General features: G+C 36.7%; 2 protein-coding genes across 6 annotated transcripts in view; one reads left to right on the forward strand and one right to left on the reverse strand.

Moving 5' to 3' along the window:
* Positions 1-18,788, reverse strand: part of NXPE1 (neurexophilin and PC-esterase domain family member 1) — a 46,723-nt gene extending 27,935 nt beyond the window's left edge. For 3 of the 5 annotated variants that reach the window (XM_055094864.2, XM_055094863.2, XM_055094861.3), the window contains exons 1-3: positions 8,267-18,788; positions 7,431-7,459; positions 5,683-5,791 (exon numbers count right to left, since the gene is read on the reverse strand). In XM_055094864.2, the coding sequence (XP_054950839.1) occupies positions 5,683-5,781 (99 nt within the window). In that variant the 5' untranslated portion in view covers positions 5,782-5,791; positions 7,431-7,459; positions 8,267-18,788. Of the gene's footprint in view, positions 1-5,682; positions 7,376-7,430; positions 7,460-8,266 lie in introns of those variants that run through there. The other 2 variants (XM_055094862.3, XM_063608266.1) reach the window with 2 other exon arrangements.
* Positions 1-20,035, forward strand: part of NXPE2 (neurexophilin and PC-esterase domain family member 2) — a 222,418-nt gene that overhangs the window by 78,555 nt on the left and 123,828 nt on the right. The gene's annotated exons all lie outside the window — the stretch shown is intronic.

Below are 20,035 nucleotides of genomic sequence, written 5' to 3' on the forward strand. Positions count from 1 at the left end.
AAATGCATAATGCTAAGAGAAAGAAGCCCATCTGAAAAGGCTATGCACTGTATGACTGCATTACTGTGACATTCTGGAAAAAGGTGGTTCTATAGAGATCAAAAACCAATCAATGGTTGCCAGAGATTTGGGGAGGGGAGAAAGTTGAATAGGTGAAGCAGAGGGGGACTTTTTAGGTCAGTGAAATTACTGTGTATGATACTGTTGTGTATACATGAAACTGCAAAAGCTCATTGAGTCTTATAACACAAAGAGTGAATCTTTTTTTTTTTTTTTTGAGACAGATTCTTGCCCTGTCTCCAGGCTGGAGTGCAGTGGCGTGATCTCAGCTCACTGTAACCTCCGCCTTCCAGGTTCAAGCGATTCTCCTACCTTAGCCTCCCAAGTAGCTGGGACTACAGGGGCACACCACCACACCCAGCTAATTTTTGTATTTTTTTAATAGAGATGGAATTTCACCACGTTGGCCAGGATGGTCTCAATAGCTTGACTTTGCGATCCACCCACCTCGGCCTCCCAAAGTGCTGGGATTACAGGCATGAGCCACTGCCCCTGGCTGAGTGAATCTTAATGTATGCAAAATAAAAAAATCAATAAGGAGATTGAGGGACTAAAGGGTAGAACACAGTGTTTTAACTGTATTACAAATTTAACTGTATTACAAATGTATGACATAACCTTGCTGGATAAAAGTGCTGACCTAAGCTGCTTTGGAAATTAATAGAGTCTGTAAGGCGAAAGACAAAAAGAACTGCATATAAGCACTGTACTCTCAGTTAACAATTCTGAAACCATTGTATGTGTATGCTGGGAGGTGAACAAATAAGTAAATAAATAGATGACAGATGGTGGGAGCCAGATTCCTCATGATTGATGTGGTAGGTGAAGGCTAGTGTGTGAACCATGTAGTGATAGATGAGAGAAATATCAGTATGAGCCCATGTTTAGCTTAATATAGATTGAAATGGATATTTTACATATAATTATAGATATGCATGTATTACTGGCTAGTATCATACATATATATATTTTTTCTTTTCCTTTTTTTTTTTAGAGATGGGGTTTTGCTATGTTGACCAGACTGGTCCCGAATTCCTGGCCTCAAACGATCCTCCCATCTCACCCTCCCAAAGTGCTAGGATTACAGGCATGGGGCACCATGCCTGGCCAATATTTCTGAGCACTGTCTTCTGAGAGGGCCTAGAAGCAAAGACACCCCAATAGTAACAAACAGAGCCAGTGTCTAGATCTTTGTTTCCAATACCATTCTCCAATGAAAGGAATCAGGGCTCCTTGGATAAATGGCTGATTCTAGGGCTGGGGCAGGGAATATACAAGATGAGCCTAAAGCATCTTGTAGTGTCGGAAAGCAAGAAATGCTCAAAAGAAGCAAACAAACAAAGGAACACAGGAACCAATGGAAAGAGCTCTCAATGGCCAAAGTAGAACAATTTGAGTAACAAAATAATGTACTGTTGGATTATGTCCCAAAGTATGAAATAAATATCTATGAATTCACACTGATGTAAATGAATGATTGAATAAACAAATATGTAAGGGATGATAGACAAATCTCTTGTACAGAAGAATTCCAGATAATGTATGCAGATTCTCCCCACTCAAGGAGATGGAACAGAACTGCCCAATCCTTAAGTGTGGAATTGACCTAGTGACCTCTTTTGAAAGAGTACAGTAAAGAGCAGGGTGGGGCAGAAGGAAGAGTAATCTTACTGTGGAGAAACCTGATGAACATCAGCTCAGCCAGGTGATCAAGATTAACATCATCAGTGATGTCATATTGACGGCATGCATCCTTGATGTGATGTGATGAGTGGAAGACCACTTAGCTCTGTGATCTTCCTTCCCTAAACCCATGAATTCTGTTTAACCATGAGAAAAATAACAGACAAACTAACATGGAAGGACAGTTTACAAAATACCAGACCACTGTTCCTTAAAACTGTCAATGTCATCAAAAACAAGGAAAGTCTAAAGAGAAGTGACAATGAAATATAATGTTGGCTGGGTGCGGTGGCTCACGCCTGTAATCCCAGCACTTTGGGAGGCTGAGGCAGGTTGATCACTTGAGGTTAGGAGTTTGAGACCAGCCTGGCCAACATGGTGAAACGCATCTCTCCCAAAAAATATAAAAATTAGCCGGGTGTGATGGTTCATGTTTGTTATCCCAGCTACTCGGGAGGCTGAGGCAGGAGGATCACTTGAACCTAGGAGGCAGAGGTTGCAGTGAGCCGAGATGGCACTACTGCACTCCAGCCTGGGTGTCAGAGCAAGACTCTGTCTCAAAAAGGAAAAGAAATGATGTAACATGGCACCCTGGATGGGATTGTGGATGAGAAAATGCATATTAGGTAGAAATTAAGGAAATCTGAATAATGTATGGACTTCAAATTGTAAGTATCAGTATGGTTTTATTGGTTGTGGCAAATTATGCTACAATAATGTTGAAATGGAGGATATTGGGTACAGGGTATAGAAGAACTTCCTGTAATATTCTTACAATTTTTCTGTAAACCTGAAACTAAGCTAAAGTAAAAAGTTTATTAAATCTTAAGAAAATCAGAGATTGAACAATTAAATACCACATTAAAAAAAAGGGAAAGGAAATCTTGGTATCTGATAAGGTAACATTCATAACCAAAAAAGTATTAAGAGATGAAGCAGGATACCATATATGCAAAAGGATAATTAAAACACAAGCAATGAATATTTATGCACCGAGTACAGAGATACATGCTTAAAGCAGAAAATATAAGAGATTCAAGAATACTTAGAGAAATTCACTTTAAGGATAGCCACATCTAATATGTGACTTATTTATGGCATGCCAAGTGAACAAAGTTAGTAAGGCTATTAAAGAACTAATAACCATAAAGACAGATCGTGTAGATATATACTGAACTCTGAATTCTAATAATAGAGAATATAACTTTAGAGGAACATATGAAACCTTTACAAATATTCTCTATATCTTAGGTCATGAAGAAAACCTCAATAAATGCTAACTGGTAGAAATAATAATAAAGGCAGCATTCTTAAAATGCAGGTATTTAATAGAGATTTATGAAATAAAAACCCCAAATACCATTCCACTCAGAAGTTAAAAATGTTTCTAAACAACTCGTGACTCAAAGAAAAATATAAATAAAATCAATTGGGTATTTTGAAAGTAACTATAATTAATGCATATTATGTTAGAATCTATGAGATACAGCTAAAAGAATTATCAGTTAAGTTTATAGCATTAAGTACCTATGTAAATGAGGAGATAAAACTAAATGAATTAAACACCCAGTTAAAAAGTTAGAAAAAGGAAAACAGAGTAAATCAAAAGAAAGAAAAAGGTAGGAATTGATAGGAAGGTAAAAGCAAAAGTAATGCATTAAAATACAGAAAAATAGTAGAAGAAACAAAAACCTGGGTTTTATTTTGAAAGAATAAAAAATAAAAAAATAGACGAGGCACTAGTGAATCTAATCAATTCAAAAGGAAGAAATCACAAATATGCAAAATTAGACATCTTTGAGGGAAAACCTGAAAAGGGGGAAAAGTTTAAAAGTAACAAGATGATTTTCACAATTTTAAGCAAATACATATGAGAATCTAGATAAAATGGATAACTCAGAAAATACAACCTATCAAAATTGACCTGAGTGACATTAAAAAAATAGAGAATAGTGAAAAAAGTAGCAGAGCACTGCTACTGAATGCACAAAGCCAGGCTGATGGAATTCTACCAAACTTTAAAGATCAGTCAATCCCAATATTACTTAAATAAGTTCAGAGCACTAGAAACAAATAAAAACAAAAAGCTTCCAAATCAATTCTTATGAAATAAGTGTAATGTATTTTCCAAAACCTAATATTGTACCAAGAACTTTAGATTTATGAATATTGAGATATACATCTTAAATAAAATATTGGCAAGCAATCCAAATGAACATTACACAAAAATAATACATCATAATTCAGAGAGTTTTATTCCAGGAATACACATTTTGTTCCGTTTTTAATGTAATTCTTCACATTAATACAGCTAATGTGAGGAATTACATGATTATCTTCATAAAAGCACAATAGGACTTTGACAAAATTAGTACTGATTCATGCTGAAAAACACAACAAAAAGAAATTTATGGATTTCCTCTACACATAAAATATATATTTTAACTCAAAAGCTTGCATTTTACTTAAGGGAAACACTAAAGGCTTTGTCACCAAAATCAGGAACAAGACAAGGATGCCTACTATCTCATTACATTCAACATTGGGATGGAGGTGTTAGCTAATGCAGTTAGAGAAGAGAAAGCAATTCGAGACACTGGAATTGAAAAGGAAATAAAAATAATCTTTATTTTCAGATGCAATTGTTATTTATCTGAAAAACCCCAAAGTATCAATGGAGAAATGACTACAAATAAAAAAAGAATTTAGTAAAACAGTAGGAAATAATATATAAAAAAACAATAGCTTTTGTGTATATAGACAAAAAATAGAGAGAAGCTAAAATGGAAGTGACAATCCAATATACGGCAGCAAAATGATAATAAAATACTTAAGTGTACATTTAGCACAAGTGTCCAAGATTTATATGAGGAAAACTCACAAAACACTACTGAAGAAAACAAAATTGAACAAATGTAAAGGAAACCATGTCCTTGGATAGAAAAACTTAACATCATAAGGATGTTGTTTAGTCTTCCAAGGTTAATTTATACATTTAATAAAATCACAATAACAATGTCCTAAATGTCTTCTGGGTCAGACAGGCCAGTTAGAAAGTTCACTTGAAAGGATAAGTGAAAGAGAATAGTTACAAAACGTATGGGGAATAGAAAAGCCAAAAGTGTTGGGTGTGGGTGGGATTAGCTCTACTAGATATTAAAACTTACTTGTAAAAATCTTTGTAATTAAAGTAGGATGGTATTGATGCATGAAAAAAAGACAATGTAACAGAATTGAAAATCAGAAATAGACCTCATTATATATACAAATTTAGTGTGCTACAGAGGCCGCACTCAACATCAGTGAGGATATAGAATGGAATTTTTAATAAGAGGATTAGGATAATTGGAGAGTCATATGGAAAAAGTTAAATGAGATTGATATCTTATACCTTTCAACAGCATAACTTCCAAGTGGATCAGATATTTATAGACAATGTAACTATGCAAGTAAAAAAATAAGAAAACATGGATGAATACCTGTATAATCTTTGAGCGGGAAAAACTTTCTAACTGTGACTTAACACAAAGAAACATGTTATAAGGGAAACAGCACTGCTAAAAAAATAACTTTTGCATGGAAAAGGAAATCATAGACACAATAAAAAGATAAAATGACAAGCTGGATTTACATGGCCAGATTGAGTGTTTAAATAAGTTATTTTCTGATGAGGAAGTTGGTAGCTTTAACAAGGGCCATTTTGGGAGCATGTGCAAGGTCAAATCCTAATTGGAATGGACTGAGGATGAATGGGAAATGAAGAAATAGAGGTTGTTGGTGTCCACAATGCCTCTAAGGAATTAGGTAGAGAGAGAGAAGATAGGGCAGTAGTTGAGGTGGGGGAGGAGGGGCAGGACTAATGGAGTGGGACTGACTTGAGGCACGTCGCACAGGTGAGGGCTTACTGTGTGATCTGCATCAAAGGTGATTTGCTCCTACCTTTGTGAAGTTCTGAGAAATTATAAAAATCATCCAGGTTACTACTGACAAAGAGATCAAGATCAGCAGCATTTTTTGAAGCATTGTATTTGAGGACATGACGAATGTCCTAGGAGAGATGACACAAGAGAGGAGTCGTGAGAAGTGAATCTCTCTGTACTCACTCATTATTTTATTTATAACTTGTAATTTGCCTCCAAAATTTTGTTCTCCTTTTGTGAGTCACTCTCTTCTTTCCCTCTGCTAACTAACAACTCATACCCCCAATCCCTTTGTCTACCTATTGGATACTTCTTGTCGAGGTTTCACTCAGGATTGTTGCTTCCTCCTTCCAAGACCCTGAAATGGAAGTCAAAGTCACCTTATAGGTTCTCTTAATGCCCTCTGTATTTTCTTAGTTATAAGACATAACAATTACAATGAGAAGCAGAAAAATTAATTCATCAGCATGTCTTTTGGGGGAAGATTAGGGATAGTGGATGGAACCACAGGAATATGCTCGTATTACAAAACATAATCTGTAAAATGCCTTTAAAGAAAGCCAGTCCTGTTAACTGGGCAGGGAAGTGGGATGGGTAGCTTTTGTTTTGCTGAATGCCAAGTCTGAAATTTGGAAATAGAAACTCCTTCAGGAATGAATTACTCTGCATAATAAAGAAGAGATGATCCAATAAGGCTGGGCACCGTGTGAGGAAGGGGGAAAAAGGAGATAGAAAGAGACGATGAGGGAGAGAGATGGAGAGAGAGAGAAAGAAGCTCCTCCATACCATGCCCATGTTAGTACTGTCATGGAGAACAGAAATAAAATTATATGATTTAAATAGCTTATTTTAGGAAACAAAATGTAAAGCCTTGCCTCTTTGTCCCTTACCAAATCCTCAGTGAAGTCTCAATTGTGTGAAAGCTTTTGTGTGAGTGGATTCATTTTGTGGAATCCAAAAAGTTTCTATGTTTTGAATCTGGATGCGCAGAGCAATTTAGATACTTCACAGGCAAAATGGAAGTGAGGGAACAAAGGATCAGTTTAGAGTTGGTTAACCTTTGGGAAGTCCAAGATGAAATTATTTTAAATAAGATATAGTACACAGTTGCAACTCATATTGAATCACTACCTTCTGATTGATCTATGACTTCCCAATTACTGAAGCGTGGTGTGGGAGAACTTGTAGAGGTGTTGAGTGTTGAGACCAAATGAATGAATGCAGAAGAGAAGACAAGGGGCAGCTCTAATTTGTGTCACACACTATATTGCAATAGATTATTTACTTTTTAATTTCCAAAAGACTGTCAATTTCTGAAGAATTGGAATATTGTCTATCGCAGCATTGTATGTCCAGTGTCTAGCATGGTGCCTGACAAGCACAATATTTGTTGAATAAATAATTTCAACAGAATCCTGATTTTTAGACCAACTTCAACTTCTGTCCACTGAAATTTCATATTTTCTCGGAATGTACAAAAAGCATGTTCAATAGGGCAAAGAAGAAAAAATCAGTCAAGGGGCTACTCTGACCCCTCCTGCCCCCGAGACTGATCCAGGTTTTCTGACTGTTAAGTGAATTTTGTAAAGTATGAGTTATAATGTCTCATCTGATTCATTTTTCCTTGCCTAGAAAGTAGTGCATATGGATATGTTTCAGCAGCATTGAAAAAAAAGTATGATTGCTATTGCACTTTTATAAATCTTAGATTCTCAATCTCCTTTTCATAGATCTTTAAACTTATTCTGTAAAATACTAGGTACTTACCCAATAGGTGTCAGGTAGCACAGAATGCACTGAAAATAAGGAGAAGCAGCAAAATGAATGAAATAAACATTTATGTTGGATTAGAATACAGTAGTAGAAATACCAAATTCTTGTTTATCTCTGAAGAAACCTTGTTCTTCTAAGCTCCTGAGTCTTTGCCCAAGCTGTGCTGCCTGAAATTCTTATTATCTCCTCCCTCACTGCACCAACACTGCTCAATCTCCACCATGCTTCCTGGTAAACTTGGAAAATTCCTATTCATTGTTTGGGTTTGAGCTTTAATGCCAACTGTTCTTTCCTCAATAGTTTTCATTGATAATTTATTCCTTTGTGCTCTTATAGTCTCGTATGCGTACCTTTGTAATAATATGTGCTATACTGTTGTATCTCCTTATGTGTCTGTGCCTTCATTAGACTGATGGACATTCTAGAGGAGATTCCCTTGGAGAGTCCCTCATTCGAGAGGAGAATCACCTCAGGCTGAATCTACCTATCTTGGATTGCTGATATGTCACAAGATCCCAGTCCTGACAACCAAGCAGTTCTGTGGTTCATATGCCTGGTCTGACATTTCCACTGATGCACTACCAACTTTGGTTAGAGTTGGCTCCTTTGAGAGTGGCCAGAGAGCTTCTTTGTCAGATGGAATTTTACTGATGGCAGAGTTTTGGAAATTTATTAACCCCATCCTCTATACCATGCTTATTTTTGCATCTATTTTCTACTTGCAACCCTTAATCAAGATCACATTTGTCTAAGCCATAAGTAACTGCAAATCAGACTTCTTAGAATCCTATGGCCAGATAATCTCATTTATCCCAAAATCAATGTCTCACCTAGATTCTACTCCTTAGCTTGAGCTCTGCATATCCCAGTGTCTTTAAGATGCCTCCATTTGGAAATCCTCACTGGTAGAGGTGAGCTGAACCTAGCCTTTGCTGGCTTATGAAAGCCTATTCATGCACATTTCTTTCCAACTGCTCATTCAGTGACATCATCTTGGTAGCTTGAAATAGGCCATGATGGGTACATTTGGATCGTGGAAATCATCAAAGGCTATAAACAGGATTTTTGTTTTTGTTTTCTGGGAGAGCAGGTTTGTCAGTATACCCCTGCTCATAGGAATCTCAAAGTCAACTTGTCCAATTGCAATGTTTTTTCTTCTTCCAAATGTCTTCTACTTTTTGTTCTCCCCATCTTTGTGAATGGTATCCCAAATCAGAAACTTGGCCACTGTCTGACTCACTTGTCTCCTCTCCTTATGCTTCTATATGGTCATCCTCAGACAGGATTGAATCAATGTACAGAGCCCGCTAGTTGTCTCTTTCATCAGCTGTAATAGAAACTTGTAGCTGGACATGCGTTAGCCGAGATACACAACCTTTCCTGGCCTCTGTTGTATTTGACTGTGGCCAGGACACTGAGTTCTCTGATATGTAAGCAGAGGCCATGTGTGCCATACCTCCTCCAGGTTCTCTTTCCTCTTCCTACTTGTGTAAACGAGAGGGGGCAGCAGCCTAGCTTAGACCACAGAGGTGATGACAATATTCCAGAACAGGGGGTTCTTAAACATTCTTTGTGACATGGGCCCTTTGATAATCAGTCCTATGACCTCTTTTCCAAATACATAAAATAAAATGTATAGAATTATAACAAAAGCCAACTATACTGAGGTATAGTTATCAACATTTTAAATAAACTAATTTGTTATATAGTCAAATAGCATTTTTTAATTAACACGCTAAATAACAAAATTTAGCAACCAGGTCTTATATTTACAGTAATTTCAAGGCAATAATAATTATGAGTGATATTTCAAGATTCTTTATTAACAGTACTGTGATATGAAAATAATCTGTGACTTCAAGTTGCTAAGCCACAGGCATTGCTAATACTACCGTGATTTGTTGTCATAATTCATAATTGAAGAGATTGCTAAACTTTATTTAGAAGCTAGTGAAAATAAAGATGTAATTTTTTTCCCATTCAGGTTCACAGGCCTCCTAAATTCTGTGCATGGGCCCATTTGTGGGCCTGCCAACCCTAGAATAAGACCACTGGCAGGGGATAGCAGAGCTTGATGTTTACCTTCCTGGATGACCTCAAGGTGCATACCCTAACTAGATAGTTACATGAGACATAAATCCCTATCTTGTTTTCTTGTTTAAGTCATTGCATTTTGGGAGTCTTTTTTTTTTTTTTTTATGGCAGTCCAGCCTGTCTACATCTACCTATTAAGTATCTCTTCAATTTGTGGTTCTTTTTTTTGTCATTACTGTTGCTGTCTGGTATAGGTATTTCTGGGGCATTAACTGGGAATTGTTTCAGTTTTGTTTTTACAGCATTACTGAGGTATAATTTACATTCAATAAGAATACATGGTTTTTTTTTTTTTGAGATGGAGTCTTGCTCTGTTGCCCAGGCTGGAGTACAGTGGTGAGATCTCAGCTCACTGCAACCTCCACCTCCCGTGTTCAAGTGATTCCCCTGCCTCAGCCTCCTGAGTAGCTGGGACTACAACAGGTGTGTGCCACCATGCCCGGCTGATTTTTTATATTTTAGTAGAGACAGAGTCTCACCATGTTGGCCAGGATGGTCTCGATTTTCTGACCTTGTGATCTGCCTGCCTTGGCCTCCCAAAGTGCTGGGATTACAGGCGTGAGCCACCACACCCGGCCAAGAATACATGCATTTTAAGTGCACTGTTTTATGAATGTTGGCAAATGTAGACACCTGTGTACCCATCACAATCAATAAGTAGAATATTACCACCACTCCAAAGTTCCATTTCCTTGTCAATTTTGTCCTCCTCCTGTGCATGCCCCGCTGCCCATGCCTAACATGTTTCTGGCCCCGGATAATCACAGATTTAGTTTTTGGCACTACAGATGAGATTTGTTTTTCTAGAGTTTCACATAAATGGAATAATGTAGAATGTACTCTTTTGTATCTGGCTTCTTAGACTTATGATTATGTTCTTGAAGATTCATCAAGGTTGCATTTATCAGTAGTTTGTTCCTTTTCATTATTGAGGAATATCTCATAATATCTGTTCCTCATTTGATAAATATTTGGGTTGTTTCAAGATTGGGGCTATTGTGAATAGAGCTGCTCTGAATATTCATATATGGTTCTCTATATGGACAAATGTTTTAATTTCTTTTTGGTAAGTACCTAAGGGTGGAATGACAGGGCCATATGGTAAGTAAATGTTTAACTTTTGACAAATCTACAAAAAGCCTACTGGAATTTATTGCTCTTAATCTGTAGGTAAATTTGGGGAGAATTGCTCTAGTAACAATATTGAGTTTTCCAATTCATGAAAACAGTTTATACCTCTCAGTTTGAATTTATGGAGAGTTGGTTTTATTTACTTTAAGGTGGGTCTTGAAAAGCCTGGGCTTTTTACACCACGTTCCTCCCTTTTACTGGAACTCAAAACCTACAAACTCTGTTTCCTCCTTCAGTGAGCAACAGATTAAATCTCTACTTATTCAGCTGTTGTTCTGTGCTACACTTTGTGGAGTCTCCCTTGGATACACAGAGCTCAGGGATCAGTCAAAGATTTGAGAGTAGATTTCAGGGTTTTTTCTTCTAAGGCCTTTCTCCTGGAATTTCCCTGGTCAATTGCCTTGAACTCCATCCTGTGACATCTCCAGGCTGCAAGTCTGCAGTTTTCTGCTTGAATTCAAGTTGCTTTGCACAGTACACACTGAGGTATATTGTCAGGATAAAAGCCCTTAAAGCTGGCTCCCACGCAGCATGATTCCCTACTTTTAAGTGTCAAATTCCCTCCAGTTTCTGCCAGTTTTTGGCCTTTTTCTAGTGCTTTCATATCATTTTTTAAAATATTTTTTTCCAGAGTTTAATACTGTTCTATGAGAAATATTAGTCTCATCTAAGCCACTCTGCCGTTTTTTTGCAGCTGGAACTTCCTAGTCCATTTATATTTCATATTATCATTGATATATCTATGTAATTTTATCTTACTATTTGGTTTTTATTTGTCCCACCTTCTTTATTTCTATTCCATTTTCTCCCTTTTTGACTTTTTTTTTTTTTTTTTTTCAGACAGAGTCTCACTCTGTTGCCCAAGTTGGAGTGCAGTGGCACTATCTTGGCTCACTGCAACCTCTGTCTCCTGGGTTCAAGCGATTATAGTGCCTCAGCCTCCTGAGTAGCTGAGATTACAGGCGTGAGCCACCACACCTGGCAAATTTTTTGTAGTTTTAGTAGAGACGGGGTTTCACCGTGTTGGCCAGGCTGGTCTCGAATTCCTGACCTCAAGTAATCTGCGTGCCTCAGCCTCCCAAAGTTCTGGGATTACAGGCATGAGCTACCGTGCCTGGCCCCCTTTTTGACCTCTTGTGTATTAATCAAAAATTCTAAAATTATTCTATTTCCATTCTCATTTAGCTTGTTATAAAAACTACTTTAATAATTTCTACTCTATTTTGGAAATTTCAATATGCATCTTTGACTTAATGAAGTCTAATATAAATTGGTACTTCTACTAATTATTAGGAAATGAGGGACCTTAGAAAACTGTACTCCATTTACATTTAACTCTTTCACATTTTCTTGCTATAGTCAGGCATTTCAGTTCTAGAAATATTTATTTTATTTCTTTTAGAGATGGAAAAGAAATATGCTGCCTAGGTTGGACTGGAACTCCTGGGCTCAAGTGATCCTCCTACCTTAGCCTCCCATGTAGCTGGGACTGTAGGCACTCACCACTGACTGGTTTAATTCTAGGAATATTTAAAACACCACAATATATTATATATAATACACACACACACACATATATATATATATATAATCCTTGTTCATTTAGATTTGTACATTTAGTTTCCTTCTTTTTCATTCTTCTTTGCCGTTCTTTACTGTCATTTGGGAGAATTTATCTTCTGCTTCAAGAACTATCTTTAATATTCTGTAAGACATCTTCTAGTGACAAATTCTCAAGTTTACATTTTAAAAAATCTTATTTTGCTTTCATTTTGAGGGTTACTTTTGTGGGCTATACAATTCTAGATTGACAAGTGTTATTTATTTATTTTTGTTTTTGGTGGTTAGAGTATCAGCACTTTGAATATGTTACCTCATTTTCCTTCTATTTCCCTAACTGTCCTTTGTTCCTCTCTTGCTTTCTCTCTAGAATCTAGATCTCTCAACCCCTCACTGCCCCAGTTGCTCTCTGATGCTTAACAGATCAAATATAACATTCTCTAGCTTTTCTAGTTGCTCTCAAAAGGAGACTATAAGCAAGTCTACTATTTTGGGAAACATAAATTTTATTTATAATTATAAACATAAACTATACACACATCTATGTATATGTGTTTATGTGTGTGTGTGTATATATATCCATATATATGCACATTCTATATGTTTTTCTTTTTATTTCATTTTCCAAACAAATGTCTGTGGCTGATGTGTAGAAATGCAAGTGTTTTATTTTAATAGTGCTTTTATATAGGCACACATAGAGAACAAAGATGATTAGAAGTGGCCATATTGGGTACGTTTGCCTTGTTTTCATTGTTAGTTTCAACATTTTACTATGTGTAATTAAATATATGATGTTGGATTTATGATATTTGCTTTTCTTAATGCCTTCTATTAGATTGAGGAAGTTATTTTTTAAGAAAGAGTTTATGAAGTGTTTCTATTACTAATGGAAGTTGAGTTATTGACAGAGGCCTTTTCTGATTCATTGAGGTAATTATATGAATTTTTAAACTTTTATGTTTAAAGGTGATATATTACATTAGTATATTTTCTAAAGCTAAACAATCCTCCTGTTACGGACTTAAGCTGAACTAGGTCAAAATATAGATTGGATCTTTATACATAACTCTGCTGTGCTATGTAAGAGTACAAATTAACATGATCGTTTTGAAAGCAGAATGGCAATATTTTTGTTAGTTTGTATTTATCTATGCCCTATGTCCAAGCAATTCATTCTGGATACATCACAGAGGACTTCTCAGTCAGGTCCATAAAGAATCACATACAAAGTTTGTTTTCAGTTGATTATATGTATAGCTGTAATTGTAGGGAATTAAATAGACTTTATTACTATGAAATGGTTAAGAAACATGTAGTGGATGTGTATTGTGGGACACTATCCAACAGTTAGATACAACTCACTAGATTTACCTGTAACATGAAGAGCTCTTAAAAACAGCTCTAGGTGAAGAAAGAAATAAACATAAATCTTTATCACATTTTTATGTAAATTAAAAATATACATACAAAGCACAATACATGGATACACACATACTCAAAGACAAAAATTAAAAAAGAATCCTTCCTGCTTTTCTGGCTTTGTTTATGACTCATCCTGCTGCCCACCTGGGATGGCCTGCCCCTGCACCAATCTAGACTCTATAGTCAGTGAATCCCCAGCTCAGGGGCAATCTCTACAGGAAACTTTCCAGCATAACTCTAGACCACAACGATCTCTCCCGTATTTTGAATTCCTGTGACATATTCATACATTTTCCACCCAAACAATGTCACACATAAAACAAGGCAAAGAAATATCAGCTGTAAACAGGTATTTTTGATGTCCTTCTTCCTCTCTCCCACTAGATGTTAGGTTGAGTGACTATATCCATGCTTGCTTCCCACAAAGCACTGGGGACTTTTGCTGGTTGGTTATTAGAGAAATATTTTATCTTGATGCTGTCTCACCATCAAAACCAGCCTATCCTTGTCAGTAAGAGAGGCTCTCACTATCAGTTTTTTTTGTTTCCCACACTTTCTTCTGAGCTTTCTCCCTTTTCTTCTCTTTCTTTGACTTGAGAGAACCCCTCGGCAGACACAGTCTTTCTAATTTCTTTTGCTTTGTTCTTCCCTGTCCTCCACTGACCACTGGCAAGATTAGAAATAGAGAAAGGCAGTCTCCATAGTTTTGCTTACTCACCTGTTTTAATGATCTCTCCTATCTGGGTGGCTGGAAAAGTACCTGTGAGTTCTTAACTGGCTCTTGTGGCTGTGTAAAATGTTTTTGTTTCTTGTCTGTGAACACATTTATTTTCATCAGTCTGTTTTCCTCGTAAACTGGCTTATCTTGGGATGGAGATTTGAAGAGGCAATAAAGAGTAGTACAATTAACTGACAATTAGATAATTCCACAGCCTCTGTTAACTGGGTGTTTCTCGGGTATTCTTTGAGATTCCTTCTCTCTCCATGTTACTGGTGACCCTTGGGAATGGAAAACCTCTTAGTTCTGAAACAGCTGTGGTCCTTGAAGTCATAGTGTAAAAATACCCCAAGTGACTCTATGGATAGGCTTTCCTCAGAAAATCTGAAGTCTCACGACAACTCCAAACAAGAGAACAAATTGTCAGTGGACACCATGCAGAGAACTGGTGGGTGATTGAGAATTCTTTTTTTTTTTTTTTTTTTTGGACAAGGTTTTGCTCTGTTGCCCAGGCTGGAGTGCAGTGGCATGATCATAGCTCACTGCAACCTCGAACTCCTGGGCCCAAGCCATCCTTCTGCCTTGGGCCTAGGGGCTACAGGTGCATGCTGCCATACCTGGCTAATATTTTTAATTTGTATTTTGTAGAGATGGGGTCTTACCATGTTGCTCAGGCTGGTCTTGAACTCCTGGGCTCAAGTGGTCTGTCTTCCTCGGCCACCCAAAGTGCTGGGATTACAGGCATGAGCCACTTTTCCCAGCTGGATCTTTTATCGGTTTGAAAAGGATATCTAATAAATGGGGAAGGACTATTTGCTCTGAGTTAGGGAAAGGGGATATGGTTCATTAACTCTTCATTATCATAAACATTATTTAATTCACCAATACAGTAAATGTTGCTGTAACTTCTGCTATGCCAAATGCCTGTAACATGAAAGGGAATATATGGGTGTATATGAATAATTAGGCCTATTAATCCTTCTTTCCCCTCTAACCCCTGGTCACCACTGGTTTTCTTACTGTCTCCATGGTTTTGACTTTTACAGAATGTCATATAGCTGCAATCATACAGTGTGTAGCTGTCCCAGATTGGCTTTTCTCTTAGTGATACGGATTTAAGTTTCTCTGTCTTTTTGTGGCTTGATAGCTTATTTCTTTAGTGCTGAATAATATTTTACTGACTACATGTTGGAGACCTTTCTCTCATGCCTCATGCCCTTCCCTCTGGAACCTTCATATTTGTCATGTGACTGTTACTTCAGCTCTGTAACATAAATCTAACTTCATCTCTCTTTCTAAGCCTGGATGCCCAGACCCTGTGCCAATTTGTAAGATTTAGTTTTGAAGATCACAAGTATTGTTAGTACTGTGCTAAGTACTCATAGGATTAAATGAATTAATACATGTACAACATTTAAAAACAGTTTCTGGCACTTAGTTTAAGCACTAAATAATTAGCAACTACTACTATCACCACCCCAACTACTACTATTTATGCATGGGAGTAAATTTTGAGATTGGCTTTTTTCTCCCACTCAGCGTAACGTCCATGATGTCCATCCAAGTTATTGCATGTGTCAACAGTTCATATCAACATATTGCCTCACTCACAATTAGGCAATATTGTTTGTTACCTTGGTTTCTTTAACCAATATTGTTTCTCAAACCTACTCCTCACTACTCAATTTGTTTCTTATCTTGTAAAGTCTTTGGTAGCTCTTTCAGAGGGGACCAATATTAGACTGAGTACATATTTTTTCTTCCTAAATGGATGATAAATTTACTTGCTATAGAATTAGGTGAAAAATATTTTTCTTCTTAGCCTTGAGGATACTGTTTCATTCTCTTCATGCATCCAATGTCATTTATGAAATGTCTGATGTCAAAGTTAGTATAATTGTGAATCTTTGCAGCATTTTTCCCTTCATCCTTGGTATTATGAAATTTTATGCAGATCTTTTTATCTTCATGATGTTTGGCACTTTTAATGGCCCATTAGACCTGAGATCTAATATCTGTTAACTTTTCTTTCATAATTTTGATCACACTTTCCTTTTATTCTGTATTCTGCAAGAATTCTTGAGTTAACATTTTATCTCTCCAGTTTATTGTTTTCATTTTGAATTTTAGTGTGTCCCTCAAGTTTTTCTTTATTTCACGTATCATATTTTAAATTTAACAAATATCTACTTAACTCTAAGTATGGCTGCAATATCCTCTCACATCAGTCTGGTAATTAAACACACTTATTCTAAATTCTTGTATGAACTGTCCTTTTAACTTTGTTTTCTTGGCATGTCAATTTCTTCTGATTATTGTGCTTTATGCCTCTCTTTCAAGTATTAGTCTCTTTCAAATGATTGGTAATTTTTGGTTATGTGTTCATCTTTGCATTTGAAATTTTCTGCTAGCCTCCCTGTAAATGTTGGGTTTATTTATTGCATTTTCTTCTGGGAGAGTGGTTAGAAATATTTCCTGGTGCTGAGTGCCAATATCCAGTCTTCTGAGAGTCCATGCTCTCTTCTTCCCTCTTGGGGATTATGCACAGCACTGCTCTGTCATCCCAGCCCTTGCACACATTCTCAGTGCTTCCATATGATATGTGGAGAGGTCATACCTCATGGCTGTCTCTGTTAAACTCTGTGTCCACCTTTACTGATTTCAGTAGGAATCATAGGAAAAGACAGATATACTATTATTTTACATATTTCTCATCAGGATATCCAACAAGTTCTGTTTGATATCAAACATACATCCTGGGACTATTTAATTATGCCATTTTCCTAGACTCTGTAACAACTTTCACAACTGCATCTGTAATCTCTCTTATTTATTACTATCCAGAGTCAAGTTGACTTTACAGAAGTAAATTATCTCTTTCAGTTGTTGTATCCAATCACACAAGCTAAAGGAAAAAGTATACTTAATGACTCATATGAGTGGGAAGTCTTAGGAATTAATCTAGCTTCAGATAAGGCTCGATCTGTGGTTCAAACAATGTAATCAAGCTTCTCTCTAAGCCTGTAGGCTCTCCTGTCCTATTTTCTTAGAGATGCTTGCTCTCAAGATAATGCAGCAAGATAGTCCTAACATGCTTAAGCCATACATGGTCGTTGGTGTTCAAGATCTCAGAATGAGAGAGACCCATTTCTTTTCAGAATTTATATTACGTCACAGAAAAAAACCAACAACTCTAATCAACTGTGCTAGTACCAGTCACTTATGAAGGGTTTGGGGGAAGAGTGTTTTGATGAACCAGTAGGCACCAAAAATAGGCAAAAATCACATGATTGAGAGTCTCAGTAGCATGCTATAAAGTGGGGAAGCTACAGTTCTCCAGGAAAAGAGGGGCCCTCTTTCTGGAAGTAGGAATATTAGTCACAATTCAGCAAGAGATGTTCAGTACAAGAGGCAATAAAGATGAGGGCAAATAAGAGGGTGAGTCATATTTTCTGTCACTAATCCCTCATCTCTCTTTTTATCTCTCAGGAAGCTTTTCTGAAATTTTACTTTCTCCTCATATGAGTCATATAGGGAACTTACTTATTGATTCGTTCATTTTCTTATTTACTTCCAGTCATTTATTACATGCCTGCAGTTGCAAACTTGGAAATAACTGGGATCCCACATGTGGACGCTTATCTCTAAAGTTTGGGATTATTTTAATTAACTCCTAAAAAGCTTCTGCACAGCAAAGGAAATAATCAGCAGAGTTAACAGACAACCCACAGAGTGGGAGAAAATTTTCACTAGCTATGCATCTGACAAAGGACTAATATCCAGAATCTACAAGGAACTCAAACGAATCAGCAAGAAAAAAACAAACAGTCTTATCAAAAAGTGGGCTAAGGACATGAATAGACAATTCTCAAAAGAAGATTTAGGAATGGCCAACAAACATATTGAAAAATGCTCAACATCACTAATTATCAGGGAAATACAAATCGAAACCACAGTGCAAACCACCTTACCCCTGAAAGAATGGTCATAATTTAAAAAATAAAAAATAATAGATGTTGGTGTGGATGTAGTGAAAAGGGAACACTTTTACACTGCTGGTGGGAATGTAAACTAGTACAACCATTGTGGAAAACAGTATGGAGATTCCTTAAAGAACTAAAAGTAGATATACCACTACTGGGTATCTACCCAGAGGAAAAGAAGTCATTATATGAGAAAAGACACTGGCACACACATGTTTATGGCAGCACAATTAGCAGTTGCAAAAATATGGAACCAGCCCAAATGCCCATCAATCAATGAGTGGATAAAGAAAATGTGGTATATATATACCATGGAATACTACTCAGTCATAAAAAGGAAGGAAATAATGGCATTCGCAGCAACCTGGATAGAGTCGAAGCATATTATTCTAAATGAAGTAACTCAGGAATGGAAAACCAAACATCATATCATATGTTCTCACTCATAAGTGGGAGCTAAGCTATGAGGACATAAAGGCATAAAAAGTGATCCAGTGAACTTTGGGGACTTGGGGGAAAGGTTGATAGCGAGGTGAGGGATAAAAGACTACACATTGGGTACAGTGTACACTGCTCAGGTGATCAATGCACCAAAATCTCATAAATCACCATTAATCACAAATAATCATCCTAAAAAAATAAAGTTTGGGGATTATTTATATATGAGTAAGATATATTCCCTGCCCTCATGAAATGTATGATTTAATTGTAGTGTTATATGTGTCTAAATGCAGATACATAAATAACTATTTCTAGCACAATACAGAATAGCCATATGAAAATAGTGCAGGAGTGCACAGAGAGGGGGTGGTTGAGTATGCCTACACCACCTGGGACTTGACTGACCCAGATCCCACCTGGGATCTGGGACTTGAAGGGTGACTGAAATCTCATTGGTTGGAGAAAGCCATGAGGGATATTCTTTCCATAAAAAAGGAACAGCCAGGACAATGGATTGAATGCAAGAATATATGTTTCATATGATCTTTACCTAATTCTGGAAAGGAAAATCCATTAAAGGGCCACCTTTAGAGCCTAATTTATTGTGGGATATAGGAGTTTGAGCTATTCCAGAAGACCTCTTGTTTTACTTATAAGTTATTTCTATACTCTATAAAAGATTATCTCCCTAGTTGGATAATGAGTACTTTCCAGGCAGGAAAAAATCTTATTCATCTTTATTTTTCCAAGCACGCCAAGCCTTTTCCAGGAACCGTTTGTATTGATATCATTGTCTACATTCCAGAAGAGCAAGTCTTTCCTGGCAACAGAAACAGTACAGCGAATAACAGATGTCAGGATTCCCCTATTTTAAAGCTTTAGCCATCAATGGAAAATATTGAAAAACATAATTTGTCCTTAAATTCTTCATTTGTGAGTCAGAACATCAAAAATATTTGTGATATACTTCACATGGGCTTTTGCAGGCTTGATGAATTTTGGGGCCTCTCTGTCATATTTTGGATATATTCTCCTAATAGAGAACGTGTCTTTATTGTAGGCCATGCCCTTTTTACACAATACCATCTGTTTAAATAGGTGGCTGTTACATTCCACTTACTCCCTGGCAAATGTAAAATGAATCATTGTATTTTATTTAACAGGTATAGACTGAATCTTTAACATATGCTAGACATAGTTCCTGATGCTGCGAACAAGGCACCTAGTGAACAAATACGTGGTCCTTA

The sequence above is a fragment of the Pan paniscus genome, chromosome 9 (assembly GCF_029289425.2).
Source record: "Pan paniscus chromosome 9, NHGRI_mPanPan1-v2.0_pri, whole genome shotgun sequence".
Taxonomy (NCBI): Eukaryota; Metazoa; Chordata; class Mammalia; order Primates; family Hominidae; genus Pan; species Pan paniscus.